The following is a 21,867-nucleotide window of genomic DNA, read 5'->3' as shown; positions in this document are numbered from 1 at the left end:
GGCTTCACTTAACTATAAACCACACACTTTTGCATTAACTAGACTACTATAGACACTAAACCCATAAACAAGAAATCACTAAAATTAAATGGGCTAAATTAGCAAAGAACTATTTATCAACTCATATTTTATAAAACATGAAAATAAATAATGTAAGCTCAAATGAACGTCTAACATTCTCCTACTTGGGCTACATTAATTTTGTAATACATATATATATTAAAATAATTTTATTTAAAAATGACTCATGGGTTGAGTAAAAAGAAAAATATTGTGGCCACTTTTAAAAATAATAGTTCTTTGATAGTATCTAAAACAACCGATCCAATTTAATCCTTGATATTGAACTATGATTATCACTTTGCATTCCAATCAACAAAAACATTCATAATTACAAATATCAAAGTATTAAATCGACATGGTCAATAAGTCTAGTAGTGTGGTAAGAGATTATGTCCAACATGTGATCAGTTATATAAAATAATTTCTTTATCGGTCCTCATTTCACTGATACTGTGATACCTTATAAATAAGCCATTGAAATAACCAAAGTACTACTTAATAAATAAATCAGTGTTATATCATTAACTGTGCAAAAAACAATATGATATTCACGCCATTAAGCAAATAAACTTAAATGACGATAACAACTATATTATGAACTACATGTTTTCAACTCAACATTCTCGAGAATATAACAAAACATAAATGAAAGCATAATTTTCTTTGATTAAAAGAAACCAAAAAAAAAACTTTGTAGTTCATAAGTTCAATAAATAAATTACAAATAATCATAATTCCTGGTGGTTAAAAAAAAAAAATTCCCACTAACCAAAAAAATCAAAGGATTCTAAAATGTCCATATCAACAACATGTTTATTAAACAATGACACACTTAATCATTTGGTGAGAGGATCCACCAACATTAATTCTGTCTTGCCACACAACTTGACTAGGTCTCCTTTCTTGACTAGGTCTCTGATAGTAAGATATTTGATCTCCATATGCTTCGAAGCACCACTGATCTTATTATTTTTAGCAAAGTAAATGGCAACACTATTATCACAATATATCAGCATAGGTAAGGCAATAGAATCAACTACTCGTATCTCTGTAATAAGATTCTTTAGCCACACAACTTGCAAGGAAGCCCCGTAACAAGCTACAAACTCAACATACATAGTAGATGAAGTAATCAAAGTCTGTTTTACACTTTTCCAATAAATAGCGCCAGTCAAAGTGAAAATATATCCAGAAGTTGACTTTAAATCATCCACAGAACCACCGAAATCAGAATTTAAATAACCAACAACTCGAAGATTCTCAACTTGCTTATAAACAAGCATAAAATTCTTGGTTCTCTGTAAATATCTCAAAACTTTCTTTGCAGCAACCCAATGATCGCACCCAAGATCAGACAAATATCGCCCAAGAACATTTACCACAAAAGCAATATCAGGTCTAGTGAAAACCTGAGCATACATCAAACTCCCAACCACACTTGCATTAGGGACATTTGACATTTCTTCTCTCTCTAAGTTATTCTTAGGACATTGTTGCTTACTAAATTTGTCCCCTTTCAGAATAGGGACAGAACCAGGTTTACATAGATCCATGTTAAACCTTTTCAACACATGATGGATATAAGCTTCTTGAGATAAACCAAAAACTTTTCGTTTCCTGTCACGATGAATCTTAATCCCCAAAACAAAAGATGCTTCTCCAAGATCCTTCATATCAAAATTTGTAGACAGGAAAAGTTTGGTCTCATTTAGTAGTCCAAAATCACTACTCGCTAGTAAAATGCCGTCCACATAAAGAACAAGAAAAATATAACGACTCCCACTGAACTTCATATAAATGCATTGATCAAACGTGTTCTCTATGAAACCAAACGATGTCACAACTTTATCAAACTTTGTCAAGTACCATTGACAAGATGCTTGTTTAAGACCGTAAATAGACCTTTTCAATTTGCAGACCAAGTTTTCCCTTTCACTTTCCTTGAAACCTTCAGGCTGAGACATATAGACCTGCTCATCCAACTCCCCATTCAGAAAAGCATTCTTTACATCCATTTGATGCAACTCTAAATCAAAATGTGCAACTAAGGCCATAATAATTCTGAACGAATCTTTTGTAGAAACAGGTGAGAAGGTTTCAGTGTAATCAATACCTTCTCTTTGAGTAAAGCCCTTTGCCACTAAACGTGCTTTGTATCTTTCAATTTTACCCTTATTATCCTTTTTGGTTTTGAAAATCCATTTACATCCTATTTGTTTAAAACCAACAGGTAACTCAACCAATTCCCACACATCATTATTCTTCATGGATTCAATTTCATCTTTCATGGCTTCCACCCATTTAGAAGATTGTTCACTTTTCAGAGCTTCACTATAAGTTACAGGATCAACAACATGACCAATATCATATTCTCCTTCTCCAAGATAAACCAAAAAATCATTAGAAATTGCTGACATCTTTGCCCTCTGAGATCTTCTTAGAGGAATGATTTCTTGAATTGCTACTTGTTGTTGAACGCCATCTTGAATGACGTCTTCAGCAGCTAGAACTTCTTCAAAGACAGGAGCCTCATCCATAGTGGGAACATCAACAATAGGAGTAGGGATAAGATCATTATGAGTATCATCTGTATGTATTATATAATCTCTTGAAAGAGAGAAAGGAATGAAAATTCCACCAGATGACTCCCTTGTTTCAAGAGATGGAGTAGAAACTTTCTCAGCAATATCAAATTCCAGAAATTTGGCAGTCTGAGATTCAACAATTCTAGTGTTGCGAGTAGGACAATAAAATCTATAACATTTTGATTTATTTGGATAACCAATGAAAAAACAGCGAACTGTTCTGCGGTCTAACTTTTTCAAGTTAGGATCATAAATCTTCACTTAAGTTGGACAACCCCATACACGAAAATGGTTCAAACTAGGTGTTCTACCAGTCCATAACTCAAAAGGAGTTTTGGGTATAGATTTACTTGGAACTCGATTCAGGATATAAGTAGCAGTCAAAATAGCTTCACCCCATAAGAACTCTGGCATATTAGATCTACTCATCATACTTCTGGTCATGTCCATAAGAGTACGATTTCGTCTTTCAGCAACTCCATTTTGTTTAGGAGTACCAAGCATAGTGTATTCTGCAATTATACCACTATATTGTAAGTACTTAGCAAATGGCCCCATATTTTGTCCAGTCTCAGTGTACTTGTCATAATATTCACCTCCACGATCCGAACGCACAATCTTGATAACTTTTCCTAATTATTTCTCAACCTCAGTTCGAAATACTTTGAATTTATCAAGAGCATCCGATTTTTCTTTAATCAAATAAGTAAAACCATATTGAGAAAAGTCATCAATGAAAGTGATATAATATTTCTTCCTACAAAGAGTAGTAGAATAAGGCCCACTGATATCGGTGTGAATAATATCTAATAGATTCTGACTGCGAGTGACACTTTTCTTACGAGTTTTTATTAACTTCCCTCGAGCACAATCAACACAATTGTCCAAATCAGTAGCATCAAGAGGAGGAAGAATATCAGCTTTAATCAATCTATCAACTCGTTCTTTGGAAATATGACCTAACCGTTTGTGCCACAAGAGTAAAGAATGTTCCTTAATAAGAGATCTCTTAGCCACAGTATTCTCAACATTAAAAGAGGAAACCAAAGGAGCCAAAGATAATTTGTAGAGACTATCCAAATAAAAACAATTTCCAATAACTTTGGAGTCAAACATAATGTCAACTTTATATGTAACACCCTGGATAACCAAGACCGTTACACTGTGTTTTTAAAATAGTGCAAGACTTGCTAATCAAGCCATTTGAATAAAGATGTGATCCTAATGTCATAATCAAGTTAGGGTTAAAAGATTTTGGTCATAAACAGACAATTTTCATTAAAATAAATGTTTAGCATATGGGATCCCAAAAACAGGGTTTAAATGAAAAATTTACAAACTTCCAAAAATAGTCATATACAATCATAGGCCACCCTAATGGAAAAATACACGTTTTAGGTTCATGTCCCTATACCATCCCTCGGTCGTGGTGGACAAGCAGCTGACAATGTACACCTCGCCCCCAGAGCTCTCCAACTCATGGTTGATCCATCTTACCCTTGCCTTTACCTGCACCACGTAGCACCCGTGAGCCGAGGCCCATCAAGATAACCATAACATAATCAATAATGATAATCAAATAATTCACAAGACAGGTAATCAGATATTCAACGATCCATGCATCAAGCTAACAACAATAACCATTTATATTCAACATTTTATCTCAATCAATACACAAAACTCAGGGTCGACGCCCTTAGGCCGCACCCTCTATTTATCCCACTGACTCTGGCTCGCTTAGGTCGAGTCCAGTGTTTATCTAGCTGACCCCAGCTCACAGTGGCCGAGTCGCGTCCTGTGCGCAAATTATCAGCCCTGACTCTCTTAGGCCGTTTATTTCATGCTCACATGGCATATCACAATCATACAACATTTGTATTCAAATACAGGGAATCTCACTCCCAACACAACCACACAAGGGTGCAGTTTTCTTACCTTTAATTCTGAACGGAGAAAATGTAATGGTCCCGAGCACGATCCTCAGTCCCGAGCCTTGGCGACAAAGCTAGTCACAGTGTCCAATGTGTAATTGTTAACTTCCAATCCAAATAAATACTTAGGTGACAGAAAATAGCCTCTGGGGCCTCAATTTCTACCAAATCGGGTAGTATAAATTATCCCAAGCACCTAGGTTCGAATCCCCGAGCCTTACCAATTCTACAAACAACTCTAAGGATAAAATCCCCAAACGGGTCACGACTTGCCCCTAAGTTAGAGAGCAAGTACCCCAGCCAAAAGGGAGATGGGCCACGACTTGGCCTAGTGGGTTGCGGCGCGCCCCCAAATCAGAGAGCAACCCAGGCCACATGCGCCGCGGCGCCCCAGGGCTGGGTCGTGGCGCGCCTCTTTCGAGCCCAGAAATCTGGGTTTTTTCTCATGCTTCTCCCAGCCAAGAACCTCAAGAGCTTAACCCAGAATTTTACCTAAACAAACCTCCCCAAATCAACATCAAGCTAGCTACAAATTCAAGATTAAATCACATATTTTAGACACCAAAACCTTAACAATTATACCAAAATCACTATCCCAATTCATTAGCCAGAATTCATCACTAAAGGACCCAAACCAACTGATCATAACACTCAAAACTAATCACTAAACTCACACCCATGCCAACCAAAACTCTTAACACAAACCTAGTGGAATTCAGAGATTAAAACTAGAGTTCTTACCTCCAATTGTAGCCCAGTTTCCCAGTAGTATCCTTGCACAAATTCAACTTAATTCCTCAGCCTAACCCAGCCAGAAATCATCTTGTTTCCCTTAGCTTTTCCTCCTGTGCTTTCCTTCAACCTCCAGCTCAATTTCCCCAGCCTAAGCTCCTTCAATTCTCCAAATTACTTTAGTTTTTTCTAGAGAGAGTGGGGAGAATCGCGAGTGAGAGAGAGATGAGGGTGAGTTGAATGTTTTTAGTGGTTCTTCTGGCTAAGTCTAGAATCAAAGGGAGTATAACATTAAATCCCTAAAAAGACTATTTCGACCTCCCATATAATACTTAGCCCTTTAATTACTCTAAGGATAAAATGGTCATTTCTCCCAGTTCGAGCTAATTCCTCAAATGTTCCTAATATTTATCAATTAATCTTGTCATTCAAATAATTACCAATTATTCATCCAATGTCTAATTAATCCCAAATTATTCTCTAAATTCCCAAAAATCCCCCCAGGCTCTCCCCAAGCCGGGTATTAAACCCCGCTATGGCTATTTCGCCAATCCGCTCACTAGGACTGTCTCGAGCCATATGCTGCAAATATATCCACATAATTATGTGGTCTCAAAAATTTATCACATATAATTATATTTATGCCCTCAACGGGCCAAAATTACAAATATGCCCTTATAAGCTTTAAAAGGCCCACATGCATATCTAATACTCACAAACATGCATGTCACATAATTATATAATCATATCAATCATGAATGCCACATAAATCATGCATTAAACCATTAAATCACACATATACCAATTATATCCTCTCGACACGCTAATCAAGGCCCTTAAGCCTTATTAGTAATTTTGGGTCGTTACATTATAATTTGCAAAATGAAACGAATATCCTTGTTTATCCAAAAGTGAAAGCGAAACTAAATTTCTCTTAAAAGTAGGAACATAAAAAGTATTGTTCAAAACAAGCTTAAAACTGGTCTGTAATTCAAGAATAATGGTGCCAACATAACAAACTTCAACTCCAACATCGTTTCCTACTTTAAGTTTGGACTCCCTCTTATTTGGTTTCTTGAGATCCCTTAGCCCCTGCAAGGTAGTAGTAACATGAACTGTGGCACCATTATCCAACCACCAAGAATCAATAGGAACATCAACTAGATTAGATTCAAAACAAACACAAGCTAAAGGAGTACATGGTTGTTTTTTCTTCTTTTCTAGCCAAATCTTAAATTTGTGACAATCAGTTCTTCTATGGCCCATTTTATCACAGAAGAAACACTTAACATTGGCATACTTTGATTGAGCATTCTCCTTTTTCTGTCCATTGTGACACTCCTTCTTATTATCAGTGTTCTTAGGAGTGTTGTTCCTCTGATTTTTGAATCTCCATTTTCCTTTATTTGGCTTGAGTTGAGAAACATAATGAGTTGAGTCATTCTTCTCCTTTTTCAATTTGTTTTCCTCAGCAACACACTTCGAAATTAAGTCATTTATACTCCATGTTTGATTATAAGTATTGTAGGTTGTCTTAATGAGACTGAAAGATGCAGGAAGAGCATTGAGAGCATGATGAATAATATAGGAATCAGGTAGAGGAATCTTACGATCTTTTAGCTTTAACTGAACATTGACAATTTTCAGAATGAAGTCCCTTACTCCTTTAGTTTCATCATACTTGATGGTTTGAATCTCATCCATAAGAGATCCAGTTTCAACATTCTCACCAGTGTCATACAATTTTCCGGCATTAGTTAGAAACTCTTTGGCATTAGTGGTCTCAGGCAGACCACTCAAAAGATGTTCAGGAATCGATCTTTTCATAGCTATTAGACTGAGACGATTTGACTCTTCCCATTGCCATGGAGAGTTCCTTGGGCAGTAGTGCTCGCATCAGATGGAGCAGCAGGTTGATCTTCACGCATGCATAGGTCCAAGTCCATGATTCCTAAACTAAAATCCACGTCTTGTTTCCATTTCTTGTAATTTGACCCAGTCAGAATTTGAATTGAAGCATTGTTGTTGTTCACAAAAAAAGAAACTACAAGATAAAAGGAAAATGACAAAACTTGATTAAACTATGAGCATATCAAGAAAATATATAAATAGAGTCAAGATGGTCATCACAAACTCCCATTTGGGGTGAGAATATAACACACATATGATCTATTTCCATGCAGTTTAAATAGAAAAAATATATATAAATTAAAATTTTATTACCTTTGGGCAAATAATTGTAAGCATGCATTATAATCAATACATTTCATGAGACATTAATTAATATATATATATATATAATTACCTCCTTTGGGTAAGTAATTATACACATCAATTATCCAAGGAAAATATTTTCTATAAACTGATGAAATTTGGCAATAAAACAATCATTGAAAAATAATATAATTAAATCACTTTGATGATAATAATTATAATATTTTCAACCAAATTCCAAAAAAAAAATATATTGCTCATTAAATTTATGAAGGATCAAAACAATGTGTCCCACCATAACACATTATTTAGTCATCAAATAATCAAGTTGGTCACTTTAGAACAACAAAGAATATAGGATTTTTTTTTTTTATGAAAATCAATTCCTATTGTTGGAGTGGAGAGTATAAACAAAAAATTGGTTGTTCTTGAGAGTGAGTATGTATAAAGGGACGAACAAATACCCAAATAATTTTATGTGATTCAAAATTTTGAAAACATATTATAAATTATTTATTAATGTTTTATGATAGCGTAGATGATATTAATTCCATAATAATTATTTTAACATTTCAAAAAATTAAATAAAAATCTCAGAAAGTTCAGAAATTAAATTCTATTAATGTTGGAAAAAAGAAATGTCGAAAAATGACGACGGGAGACACAACACGCGCCCCACGCGCCACCTGCCGCGAGTGGGCATTGTTGGAAGAGGTTGTCTTCAACCTCCAGCAGCTCTGAAAGCGAGTTGTGCAACCCGGATGGCGACCCGGTCGGGTCCAACGACTTTTCGACCAGAAAAAGAGGCGGTTTCAAGCGTTTGATGAGGGGCTTACATCCACGGATCATGAGCAATTGATTTATGGGGTTTCTTTCTAGCAAAACAAGAAAATAAGTGTAGATCTTAAGATATTATATGTGAAAAAGATGTATCAAACTTTTGTGTAAAAGTATGTGTAAATGGCCGAATCTTGACAAAATTAAAGCATGGCATATCTTCCACAAACAATAATGATAACATACAATAATTGAATTTGGAAAAATAACCATTAAATTGAGATATGGCATCTTTTCAATTTCGAAATTTATGAAAAATCCCTAAAATTTCAAATACAAAATATGTAACGAAATTAGCCATATAATATATGAACAGAAATGTAATTTCGAGATAAACAGAAGCCCTAATATTTTAGGATCTAACGATAAAAATTTCGACATAAAATAATAATGAAAATTATTTAGGGTTCATCAATGATTAATCTCAATTTAAGTTAAACAAAAACTTATAAGTCATAAATCATATACAATTGCAATCTGATACCACATGTTAGATATTCATACAACATCTTATTAATAATTTTGCATACAACTTAGAACACAATAAACAATTAAAGAATATAGTAAACATACCTCATTCAGTCATGGAGAAAACATGAATTGTTAGTGCAATACTAACTAACTAAGCATTCCTCCCTAAGACCTCTATTTCTGAAGCAGATTATCAGACTACAGAATAGCGATGAGACTATATATACATATATACAAAGTTAGAGATGAGACTTAGCTTATATTAACTTAGTTAGACTGGTATTCTTATCAAATGTTTCAGTTAACTAGAAAGCTCACACTTCCGTTTCAACTAAACTACTATAGATACTAAGCCCATAAATAAGATATCACTAAAATGAAATGAGCTAGATCAGCAAATAACTATTTATTAACCCATATTTTATAAAACATAAAAATAAATAATGTAAGCCCAAATAAAAGTCTAACAATTGCATCAATTTGCATCAATTTTGATCCTACACTTGTATAGTATTGATTTACAAAGGACATTAGGCAAAATTGCCCAATTTTTTAATGTTATCTTGTAAAATTATCATCTTTCGATTAATCTTTACAAAGCAACTATCTCCATCCACAATAATACTGTCGAACATACTTGATACCCTGTCATACTTACTTGACACTTTGACTGAAAAGTTATTTGTAAGGAATTATAAAAGAAAAATATTATTTTGCAAAATAACTTTGAAAAAAAAAATCTATTTTCACCGATTATTATATATATATAACTTTTTGAGTACAGATAATGGGGGTGGACTTTGTCCTGACAAAATGCGGCAATGCATGTCACTTGGCTATTCAGCCAAAAGCAAAGTGGCGAATGCCATTGGCCAATGTAAGTGTTGGTTAAACTATGCACACACACAGATATATATATATATATATATATAGATAGAAGTTGCAACTCATTATTATATATCTTCAATTATAATGTTATTTTTGTAGATGGTAATGGATTCAAGACTAGTACTATGAGGCTTGGAGCAGATGTAATAGTCTTTTCATGTTCTCTAGGAAGTTCTGGAAATAGGTTGGCCTGCATTTAACTTTTTGTTCTATGTTGCTGTGTTAGTTTCTCTACATTATTAAGCTCTAAAATTTAACATTGATTGGTGATTTCAGTTGGCCAACACAAAGCATTGGACTCTTGTCCTACACCTTCCTCAGGAGCACTGGAAAGGAAGATATTGTGGTTCCCATAGTAAGGTTCTTTTAACCCTATATCATACTCATGTTAGGTCTGGAGAATAGGAATGGAATTTAATAGAAAAAATTAATTTTATTCCATTCCAACATAATGGCTGTTCTACCATTGGAATGATATTCCATTCTTATTACTATTTTCGTTGTCAGACCCAGAAATTTCATTTACCAGAGATGAAAGTTAAAAAAAATGTTAGCATAAATGTAAAAATTTATACAAAAATGGATTAAATTGTAAAAAAAAATATATTAAACATTATTAAAAAAAAATATCATGGGGGACAGCTGCCCTGTCTCCAAGTGAGTCTGCCACCGTTCTGGTTCTACTTTTTTTCATTACTAATATGTAAATTTGCTATTTAAACTTGTGTGTTTGGTTTAAAGATTGACTATGAGAAAAGAAATGGAGAGTGGAGGAAGTTACTGAGAACTTCAGAGAGAATTTGGAACAAAAACTTATCAACCATTGTCAACTGGTCTCCATACTCAACTGAACAAGAACTTCTTCAGCAGGTAGGTCCTTAGTCCATCTTATTTATTAATATTTATCAGAGTTACTCTGAGTTTTCATGCATGTGCTATATGTAACTCCAAAGTTTTTTGTGTCATTTTTGTTATTCTAATGCCTTGTTAAACTGCAGATCAATTGCATGTTGGATCATGGTACTAAAGTTATAATATATAATCTTTGGGAGGATGAAGAAGAACAGCTTGAACTTGATTTTGATACAGATCCTCTTGTGAGCTTTTAACTACCTTTGTTTTCTTAAGTTGAGGAGGAGTATGCAATATGATATTCATTTGATTTTTCTTTTAATGACAGGACATTCAAATTAGAGGAATCAACAGAGATGAGAGGATGATTAGCATGGTACAACAGTTTCCAAACTCGAAACACTTCTTGACTTATCAACATTCCTTGAGGGTAACTCTAAAAGCTTTCATTTTGATTTGTTTTCTTATGAATCAATCGAACACAGTTTGCTGATATTGTTTTTTCTTTCAGAGTTATGCTTCAATTCTCTATCTGAGGCTTCCAACTCAGTTTCGAATTTATCTTCGCGGCCTGGAAGTGAAACACCATAACATGATCAATGACATGATGTTGATTAAGGAGATGACTTACAAACCTCAGATTCAGATTCAGAACAGTATGCTGAGACAAGCAGTTTCTAATGTGACAATTGGGTTTGTCAAGGATGCACATCATCACATTGATGTTCAAGGTTTCAATGTCTATCATAAGAATAGACTCATCAAGGTTAGTTTAAAAACTGAGAATAGAATGTGTTGACCATAAAAGTCTCCTTTTTGGCTCTTTCTCATTGTTCTATTGTATGATTAAAATTTCAGCCATTTTGGAGGGTTTGGAATCCTGCAGGCAGTGACGGTCGTGGAGTGATAGGTATTTTTCACTATTTGGACACTGTTTTTGGGTGGTTTGTTGTGGAGTCATATGATTGAAATTGATGATCTTCATTCTCTTGTGTTCTACTAGGTGTTTTGGAAGCTAATTTTGTTGAACCATCTCATGATAAACAAGGCTTTGAACGCACAACCGTTCTTTCAAGACTCGAATCGCGCTTGCTTTTTATGCAAAAGAACTACTGGTTTGTTTATATGAAATCAGTTGGTTAAATGCAACTAACTAACTTCTTAACCACATGACTATTTATGTACAATATTATGAAATCTGTCTCTCCCACTTGATAATACTGGACAAGTTTTTTTTGTCAGGAGGTCAAATTGTGGGAGAGTTGGTTATGCTGCAAGACGAGTTGTTGATGATCAAGAACACATTCCAACTAATCACAATGGGCTTGTTTTGCGATCCTCACCAGCCGTGAATGCCAATTTAATTCCTCGGTCAGGTGAAAGATCTAATGGTGCGTCAAATTCTCTTATGGAGGCTCAGCAAGAAAGGCCACAAGCTTCTGTAACTGATGAAAAAGCTCAACCTCAAGACACTGCTGCAGAAGGAGCTGAATATGCTGCATCGAAAGAGAAACCCCATGACACTGAGTCAAAAGAAAATACATTGGGCCAAGAGACTGCTTCAAAAGAAAATGTCTTGGACCAAGAGACTGCATCAGAGAAAAGACCCCATGAGACTGCTTCTAAAGAAAGAGCCCAAGAGACTGCATCAGAAGAAAGAGCCCATAAAATGACTAGGATAAGTTCACAGGTAAAGTAGTATGTTATGGTTATGGCTATTTATTAGCTGTTGTTGTTGTGTCTTAGTTTAGATCATAACTCATGTGCAGTCTTATTAGCTGTTATTGTGGTATTGTTCTTAATCAGGTGGCCTCTACATCTGAAGGTTACCAAATCAAGATGGAAGAGGTGAAAGGAAACACAATGGAAAGGTGCTGTTAATGCTTTCACCAAATTGTTTTGCATTATTATTCATATATATGTTAACATTTAGTAATTGTCACGTTTTTGCAGATCAGCTGCTAGAAATGCAGTATACATGAAGCTTGAATTAAAGTATGTCTCAACTTGCCAAAACGAGAGATGCAAATCTCTCAAACTGGAAGTAAGTGTTGAGTTGTTTTTTCTTGGTGTCTTAATTTATATATATATATATATATATATATATGTATAGTTGGTATGACTTATACATACTCGTGGTGGTGTTGATATTTGTTTAAAATTAGCTTGAGGAGACAAAAGAAAAGATGATGAATTTGGATAAAGAACAATCCAAACTAATTGGTATACTCTTGGAGGAAAGGACGAAAGGAGAAATGGAAGAGGATAGACTGAAGAATAGCTTAATGGTAGAAGAAAAAAAAACTAATCTATTAATATTATTTTATGATATTAAGTGTTTGATTTTTCAAGTCTCCTTTATTAATTTATTTAATTTTATTGGCTGCACTGCAGGAGGCTAATAAAACCATCTCGGCTCTGACTGAGAAGGTGGCAGAGCTCGAAAGAGTTATCCATACAGAGGCCAAGCTGAAAAAAAGTGAAGACTCAGTCACCATGCTTCCTAGCTGATTAGGTTTTATATGTGAAATTTCGTTTTTCAAAATATTGATCTCTTTGCACTTTGCAGGCTTAAGAGTTAAGACTCGGTTAATAAGTTACATTTTATTTGAATAATGCTTATCTGTACGCCTATGCTACACTTCTGAATTACATATTATGATAATGGAGTTTTCTTATGGTCATCACTTTTTCCAATAACGCAGGGGGTATTCTATTTTCCATACTTACATAAATTATAACTCAATTTTTTATTGTCTTTATGACGTACATTATACTTATAGCGGGCTTTCTGCTATTTTTTTGAAAATTTTACTGTGCTGATTAAAATTTCTTAAAAATTGGTGGGATATTTACTATAACTATCATACAAGTTGTCATATAAAAAAATTAGGTTATTTCTCCAAATACTAAAATTAGAAATTGTCGGGCAAAAGCTACTTAGGATATTACTACAGCAAGCAAAGATTATTTGGAATTTTTTTCTATGATGTATGCATGCTTATCTATTAGTTTATATGTTGTCATATAAAGATTATATGGGTTTGTTTGATATAGTTTTAAAAGGAAATTTAGAGCCTAAACTTAAGTTTTGTGAGTGTAGTTGGGTAAACTTTCGCATTTGTTTATCAATCTTTTTTTTTTTTAAATCTTTAAAATTTATTTATTCCCTAATAATAGCTTCGCTATTTTTATCTGTATTCAAATCAAATAATATAATTAATTACACTAAATATATGTTTGTAATTTGAAAAGGGAAAAAAAAAGTAAACTGTCCATACAGTAATAATATTAGTTTTAACTTTTCTAAAAATAAAAGTTGTACCAAGCTATATCTTTTTTTATTTCAATATATATATATATATACATTAGTTAAAATTAACGTGTGTAATGCACGTTTGTTTAGTTTTAAAATTATAAACATTGTTTATAATTTTAATAAAAATTGCTTTACTTTTAAATAAAAATATATAAATATAATAGAATAAATTAAAGTTTTATAGTATATATAAATATTTATATCAATAATCTTTATATATATGATATCTAAAAACAACGTTGACATAGATATATATATTTACATAGTTATATGACATATATATATATGGGTGCACTCTTAATGGTTACTTTGATATTAACTATTGGATTAAGATCAATGGTCCATATTTGTAGTTTTTAATTAAAATTTCTAAAAATAAATTGTGATTTTTTTAAATTTTTAGAAGAGTGATCTGATGACATGTTGGTCACATTATTATTAAATTAAATAATTAAAAAAAATCTTATCTAAACATTATATAGAAAATTTGCATTATAAATGTAACTCATCACTTTAAGTAAATGTGACAAAAAGAAAAGGGAGGAAGGATCTTGTTTAAAATCACAAAAAAAAAACAACATTAATATATTAATCATGTTAGTACGTTAATATATATTATCATTGAGTTGATAGAATAATTGAGAGATAGAAACACATGCATGCTAGCTCATTATTTGTTGTCCACCAAGTTTTCATCATTTTGAATTAAAAAAGAATATGCTTAACGTTTTTGTATTATTAAAAAAAGGATCTTGTTTAAAATATAAACTAAATATTTTGATCACATTTTAAAAGTTTGTTAGAACTAGTTTGTAAGTTATCGTGAGAAGTTGTTTTTCCTGTTTTAACAAGTTTAGATCCCAAAAAATTCAAGCAAGATATTCTATTGTGCAACTTCAGGTTTGACTCATTCTTCATGTGCGTGAACATCATCATCCTCAGTACCTTCTATACGCAAACCCTCCGCATCGACTTCCACTTCATGTTCAAACGATGCATTTTCAGTATCTTTTTCTTCATTTTGCACATAATGTTCATAACTAGCATTTGCTGAAAGCCAAATTTTCTTGTAGATTTAGAATGTGTATGAAGGATAAATTGACCATATTTATGTCAAAAGTCAATCCAAAAAGAAGAAGATAATATATTTGGAAACAAGATAATTATAATAAAAATTTATTATAATTAACTCAATTACAGATGTGTAACATGTTTTAGTTTCCATATATAATTTATAATTTTAATATTAATGTATACATATATTTATTATTTTAAAATTTTAATTAATGAAAAATTATAATTCTATTGGTTTATTCAATACTATTCTTTGGTTAATGAAAAATTATAATTCTATTTGTTTCCAAAAATAAAAATAGTAATTGATATATTTAATAGCCTGACATATACATAAAAAATTAATTTATTCATTAGCATCATATATAATATAATATTTGTTACAAAATATTTTCGTTATTTTGAGTTTTTATTAAAAAAAAATCAATAAATTTTTAATAATAGGTTTTTTTTATATAATAAAAAATTAAATAATAAAATATACATAAATGTTCATTTGAAATAAACTTTCACTTAATTTTTTTTAACAAAAAACAATAAAAAAATATATAAAAAAAACTGTCACATATTTATATTTATAGAACCTATTCCTTATTTTTACCATCCAAATAAAATTAATTTGACAGTGAACAATAAAAAACACAATTTATTTACATGATCATTGAAAAAATATCAAAGAATATAGTAAAAAAGAACATAATACTTTTAAATATCTTTTCATAATTCATAAATCTCTCACAATTACTTAAACTTAAAATTATTCATTTAATTTATTAATAATATTAGGAAGATTTTATATTTTATAATAATTAAAACTATTATAATCTCTATATATATTGTGAGTGTTTTTTATTTTGAAATATCAATTAATTTTATATTTTAGAATTTATTTTATAATCTTATATCCCTCTATTTAAGATATATATTTTGCACTTTCAATTTTTTGTAAGAAGCATCTTGAATTATAATTTTATTGTATATTAAAGTAAATAACTTAAAATATGTTTATTGATTCACTTGTTATTTTTGGTAATAAATACTATTAGATTTTTGTTTAATGACCAAAGAGTATTAAATAATCAAGTTATCAAGACCATCTAATCTAAAATAATCTAATGGTTCAAACTGAAAGTAAAAATTGATGTGAAAATTAGTGTCCATAGAACTTATCCCCCATTTTTTACATCAATTTTTAAACTTATTTTTAACCATTATATTAATTCAGATCTAATGTTATGGATTGTTTGGGTATTTTTAATAGCCTATAATAAATATAAAAAAACTATAATTCTATTGTTTCCATATATAAACACAGTAATTTTTTTTACATTTGTAATATATTTATTTATTAGAGGTTATTCATTGAAAAGTAATTACATTATTTTTTTAAAAAAATATTAATTAATTATGTTTTTTTATTGGACATTATTTTTAATAACACCATAACTTAATTTTTTTTATAGGAAAAGAACATATGACCGAATTTTTTTTATAAGATCATTGTAGTGTTAGTCTCCAAATAATTTATTTCATAAAAAAATATTAAAATAAAGGGGTCAAATAGGAAAAAAACTTAAGCTTCCATTAATATTGATTATTTAAACAAAAACATAATATAAAATGATGAAACATTATAAATAACACCAAACAATAATGACACATATGCTAAACAAACACAATTAAACTCATAAAAAAAACATATTAAAAAAAAACTCATTGAATCTTCATAAAAAAAAATTATTCATTCTTCTTCATCTTCTTCTCATTCAACTGTTTTCCTTTCTTTACTTTCATTTTCACTTATTCCTCAAAAAAAGTTTGAATTTGTTATCCAAAAAATTGGCATTGATGACGTGGCAACTGATCCCTGGACACGTGGTTGACATCTGGATGAACTCTCCTAGTACATCGACCAGAAGACGTATTAGAAGCAGTAAGCAGCCCAGTCTTACCTGCGACCAGTCTGGTCGATAGTTCCGCATGTAATGTAACATTACTGTGAAGATCTTTGTAAATCTCGAATTTAACTCACACAATCTCTTGAGTATCCGATTATTCAGGAGAGAATATCTGTAACAATCTTATGTAATCCCCCTTGAGCCTATAAATAGAAAAGGAGAGCTCAAGGAAGGGACTTTTGGGCTTTGGAATTATTGAAGATTAGAGTAATTCTCCTTGGAATATTGTATTGTTCTTCAGAGGTTAGTGAAACTCATTGAACCCTTGTTCTTTGATCACTCCTTTGATTCTTATATCAATAACAGTCTAAGTGGACGTAGGTCATTACCAAATCCTGGGGCCGAACCACTATAAACTATCGTGTTCTTATTACTTTTCGTCATTTGATTCTTCTTAACATATTCATTCACATCAAGCATATTCCGACTCCGTGTCAGTTGACCAAAATCTGGGTCAACATTTTGGTGCTTTCATTGAGAGCTTGATTTATCATTGTTGAGAAAATCAATGGTGAAAACTGGAAGGAAAGCTGGACAGGCGGCCACTGCTGCGCCATCAAACCCACCTCCTCCTCCCCCTGCGAGCGTGGCGGAGGATGAGCCACATCTGGACTTTGAGGAGGAAGAGATGGATGATGCAACGCTGAAGAGTACCCTGGGGGCGTTGCAGGAGGAGCAGGCTAGTCTGAAGGCCAGTCAAGAGACTGCTGCCGAAGTTGTGGCGCGGCAGTAGCAGGAGATTGAACGGCAGCGCGCGGAATTAAGTGAAAGGCAGGCGGAGATGGACCGCCGCCAGAGCGAAGCCATGGCAGCCCTTGAGGCGGCCTTGCAACTGGCAAGGAATCAGGCCGCACCTGTTTCACAGCCTGACCAACCCGTCAATGGGCCACCCCAGAGGGGTCCTAATCCCAGCCCACCAATCCAGCCTTCGAGTCCACAAAGGCCCGAGTAGCCTCAGGTGCCCCATGACGATGTCCCACTGGACCCTAAGGCGCAGCCACCATCCCAAGCTGGTTGTGGCAATCCCCCGCCACAAAGGCAGAATAGGGCCGAGCATCAGCCTCGTAGTCCTAGACGCCGTGGGGGCGATGAGCCAAACCTACCGAACAGAGGTCATTATCCCCTGGTAACAGGAGGGACTCAGAGTTAGGCTCTGCGGTCTGGGGTCCCCCACGGCATGATAATGCACGGGGACACCACGACCAGCGCAAGCCGCCCTCTAACGTTCGGGACATTTCAGCCAGGGACAGAAACCGAGGGAACAGTCAATCCCACCATAGCCAATCAAGGTTCAGAGATGGCCATGATTATAATGAGGCCGACTCAGGCAAGGGAAACGCTGGTCGAAGGAATGAAGAAAGAGGTAAAGGTAGGAGCCAGGTACCTCAAGATGACCAGCCCAATAGACGGGACGCTGGGGGGCAGCCCAAGCAAAATAATGTCTTCAACCGGCTCGGGGGTAGTGAGCAGCGGAGAAGAGACGAAGACTTGCGTGATGTACTCAACGATCGCCACGAGCGGCATGGCGATAACCTCCCCACAGCAACAGAGGCCACAGCGATTCCTGCCGCTGTACAGGCCCAAATAGATGCCCTCAACCAAGTAGTGTAGCAGCTGGTCGGGGGAAGGACGTCGTATATCGACCACGATAGGAGGAAAGGCACTCCTTTCGTACAAAGGATAGCTAATGCAGAAACTCCAAGAAAGTTCAAAATGCCTACACTTCCAAATTTTGACGGGTACGGAGACCCAGTATCTCATGTCAATAAATTTGAGATACAAATGGACATTCAGAAAGTGTCCGAAGACGCTCGGTGCAGAATCTTCCCTGCAACACTATCTGAAGCCGCGCAGGAATGGTTTTTTAAGTTCCCTCCCGCAAGCATAGTTTCCTGGGAAATGTTCGTAAGGGAGTTTTACGGAAAATTCTATGCAGGTCGTGTGCATCCGACCGAAGCAAACCAGCTGGTTGAAATTCGCCAGCAGGATGGAGAATCAGTGAAGGACTACATCCAGCGCTTTATGTGAGCGGCGGCTGGAGCAAAAACAGTGGGGGACGAAGGAAAAATGATGGCCATAACCGTAGGGGTTAAACGTCGCTCTCCCCTCTGGAAAAGTCTCTGAAATGAAGGAGTAAGAACTACCCAGGAATTTTTGGACCGGGCTGATCGCTACATCAAGCTCGAAGAAGCCATTGCCGACGATGGAAAGCCCTCAGGCAAGGATAAGAAGGATTCTGAACCCGCCAAAGCCGCCAATGGGTCCAAGCCTAATGGCAACGGCAAAGGCAACGGCAACGGCAACGGCAATGGCAAGAATGGTGGAAAACGGCCGTATAATGAGCCTTCCACCTCCGACAATAAACGAGCCAAGGGTAATCGTTATGAACCTCGGTTCACTAACTACACTGCCCTCGTTGAGTCTCGGGGAGAGGTTTATCAGGCCACAAGTTCTAGTGTGCCTTACAAAAAACCTGGCCCCATTCGAAAGGATATTTCGAAGAGAGACACTACCAAGTTCTGTCGTTATCATAACGACTACGGACATGACACCAATGAATGCAACCAGTTGAAAGATGAAATCGAGTTCCTTATTAGACAAGGACACTTGAGAAGATATGTACGGGCCTCGGGAAATTCCCAACGAGAAGCTCCGGGTAGCAACGAGCAGGCACCCACGCGCCAACGCTCGCCACCCTTACAGCCTTCCCCCGTGACTGGCACACTCTTAACCATCTGTGGAGGCCCGCACCTCGTAGGAAATAGCGGAAAGGTCAGGGAACGATATGCTCGAACTCTGTGCCACGACCAGGACATCGAGATGATGACTGTGGAAGACCGCGCACCAAAAAAGGCTCGGTCAGAGGAAGGTGAAATAACCTTCTCTAACAGCGATGCCCAACATGTCCGTTTCCCACATTCCAATCCGCTGGTCGTGGACATCCAGATGGCCAACATGATGGTAAAGAGAGTGCTGGTCGATACAGGAAGTTCAGTCAATATCCTGTATAAGTCAACACTGGAACGCATGAAATTGTCCGTTAAGGACTTGGAGCCCTGCAACCAAACGATATACGACTTCTCTAGAGAAGGACTCGTCCCCGCCGGATTGATCAAACTACCAGTGATGACGGGTACAGCGCCTGCAACAAGGACATTACTCGCCACTTTTGTAGTGGTCGATTGTCCTTCAGCGTACAATGCTGTCATTGGGAGGCCTATACTGGTTGATCTACGGGTCGTCATCTCTATGTGGCACTTGGCCATGAAGTTCCCAACAGACGCAGGGGTAGGACGCGTGTTGGGGAACCAGAGAGAAGCCAAGGAGTGCTACAACGCCTCAATCACAAAGGCAAAGAATGGGACGCCGAAGAGCACTACCTCCAATAGGTTGCAGATGACATTTGATACACAAGCCTAATCCGGTGATGAAGTCACCAAATAAAGTGTTGCCCAAAGTGAGGATAGAGACTTAGATCCTCGTTTTGGGGATTTTGAAGAAAACGTTGGACCCGTTGAGGACCTTGAGGAGGTCCAACTCGACGAAAAAGACCCGACCAGAGTCGTGAAGGTTGGGAAAAACTTAGAACCTACCACGAAGCACGCACTGGTAGAATTTTTCGAAAGAACCAGGAGGTTTTCGCCTGGTCGCACAAAGACATGGCTGGGATATATCCTGCAGTCATCAACCATGTCTTGAATATAGACAAGACCTTTTCACCCGTGCAACAAAAGAGAAGGCTGCTCGATAAGGATAGATCGAGAGCCTTAAAAGAGGAAGTTGAAAGGTTAAAGGAGAATGGGTTCATCAGGGTGGCATTTTATCCATCATGGGTCTCCAATCCAGTGCTGGTTCCCAAGCCAAACGGCAAATGGCGAACTTGCGTGGATTTTACAGACCTCAATAAAGCCTGCCCAAAGGACTGCTTCCCACTCCCAAGAATCGACCAGCTGGTCGATGCAACTGCAGGGCACGAAATCCTCTCGTTCATGGATGCGTATTCGGGCTACAACCAAATTAGCATGCATCCCCCCGATGAGGATCACACCAGCTTTCGGACCGATACGGGTTTATACTGTTACAAAGTAATGCCCTTCGGACTGAAAAACGCAGGTGCGACTTACCAACGGCTAGTCAACCACATGTTTAAGGAGCTGATCAGAGTAAACATGGAGGTATATGTGGACGACATGCTGGTAAAGTCTAAAATAGGGGAAGGACATGTAAGGGATTTACAAAAGTGTTTTGATGTATTGAACAAATATCAAATGAAGTTAAATCCCCTTAAATGTTCCTTCGGAGTTGGATCAGGGAAGGTTTTGGGATTTATTGTAAATTCAAGAGGAATCGAGGCCAACCCCGACAAGATAAAAGCCCTGATCGATATGAAGTCGCCAGAAAGGATCAAAGATGTACAAAGTTTAACCAGGAGAATCGCAGCCCTAAGTAGATTTATTTCGAAATCAACAGACAAGTGCGTCCCTTTTTTCAATCTACTTAGGGGAAATAAGAAGTTTGAATGGACAGGAGACTGTGAGCAAGCATTCCAAGCCTTGAAAGCCCATATGGCACAACCTCCCATCTTATCAAAGCCGATTGAAGGAGAAACTTTGTTTATTTACCTGGCGATTACTGAAGTTCCTGCTAGCGTGGTACTAGTGCGAGAGGAGAAAGGCGTACAAAAGGCAGTCTATTATGTCAGCAAGAGACTGATCGGGGCAGAATTGAGATATCCACCAATCGAGAGGTTAGCATATTGCCTAATCCTGGCCTCTAGAAAGTTGCGCCCCTACTTTCAAGCCCATCTTATTACAGTTCTAACCGACCATCCCCTTCGACAAGTCCTCCAAAAACCAGAAGCGGCTGGAAGATTATTAAAATGGGCAGTCGAACTGGGGCAGTTCGATATAACTTATTCACCGCGAGCAGCAGTCAAGGGACAA

The 21,867-nt window shown here is 35.6% G+C and overlaps 1 protein-coding gene across 1 annotated transcript; it reads left to right on the top strand.

Annotated features, from left to right (window-relative positions):
• The first annotated feature begins 10,252 nt into the window (after nucleotides 1–10,252).
• LOC133823836 (protein MICRORCHIDIA 4-like) lies at nucleotides 10,253–13,257 on the top strand. Its single transcript, XM_062256683.1, has 12 exons — nucleotides 10,253–10,270; nucleotides 10,463–10,591; nucleotides 10,720–10,818; nucleotides 10,902–11,003; nucleotides 11,085–11,339; nucleotides 11,432–11,483; nucleotides 11,577–11,688; nucleotides 11,816–12,263; nucleotides 12,380–12,444; nucleotides 12,527–12,617; nucleotides 12,739–12,861; nucleotides 12,968–13,257. The coding sequence occupies exons 1-12, from the start codon at nucleotides 10,253–10,255 to the stop codon at nucleotides 13,082–13,084; spliced, it is 1,611 nt and encodes a 536-aa protein (XP_062112667.1). The 3' UTR covers nucleotides 13,085–13,257.
• Nucleotides 13,258–21,867: the final 8,610 nt, after the last annotated feature.

This window comes from Humulus lupulus, chromosome 3, assembly GCF_963169125.1.
Source record: "Humulus lupulus chromosome 3, drHumLupu1.1, whole genome shotgun sequence".
Taxonomy (NCBI): Eukaryota; Viridiplantae; Streptophyta; class Magnoliopsida; order Rosales; family Cannabaceae; genus Humulus; species Humulus lupulus.
The sequence above is the reverse complement of the archived record's forward strand: the minus strand, read 5'-3'. Positions and strand labels throughout refer to the sequence as shown.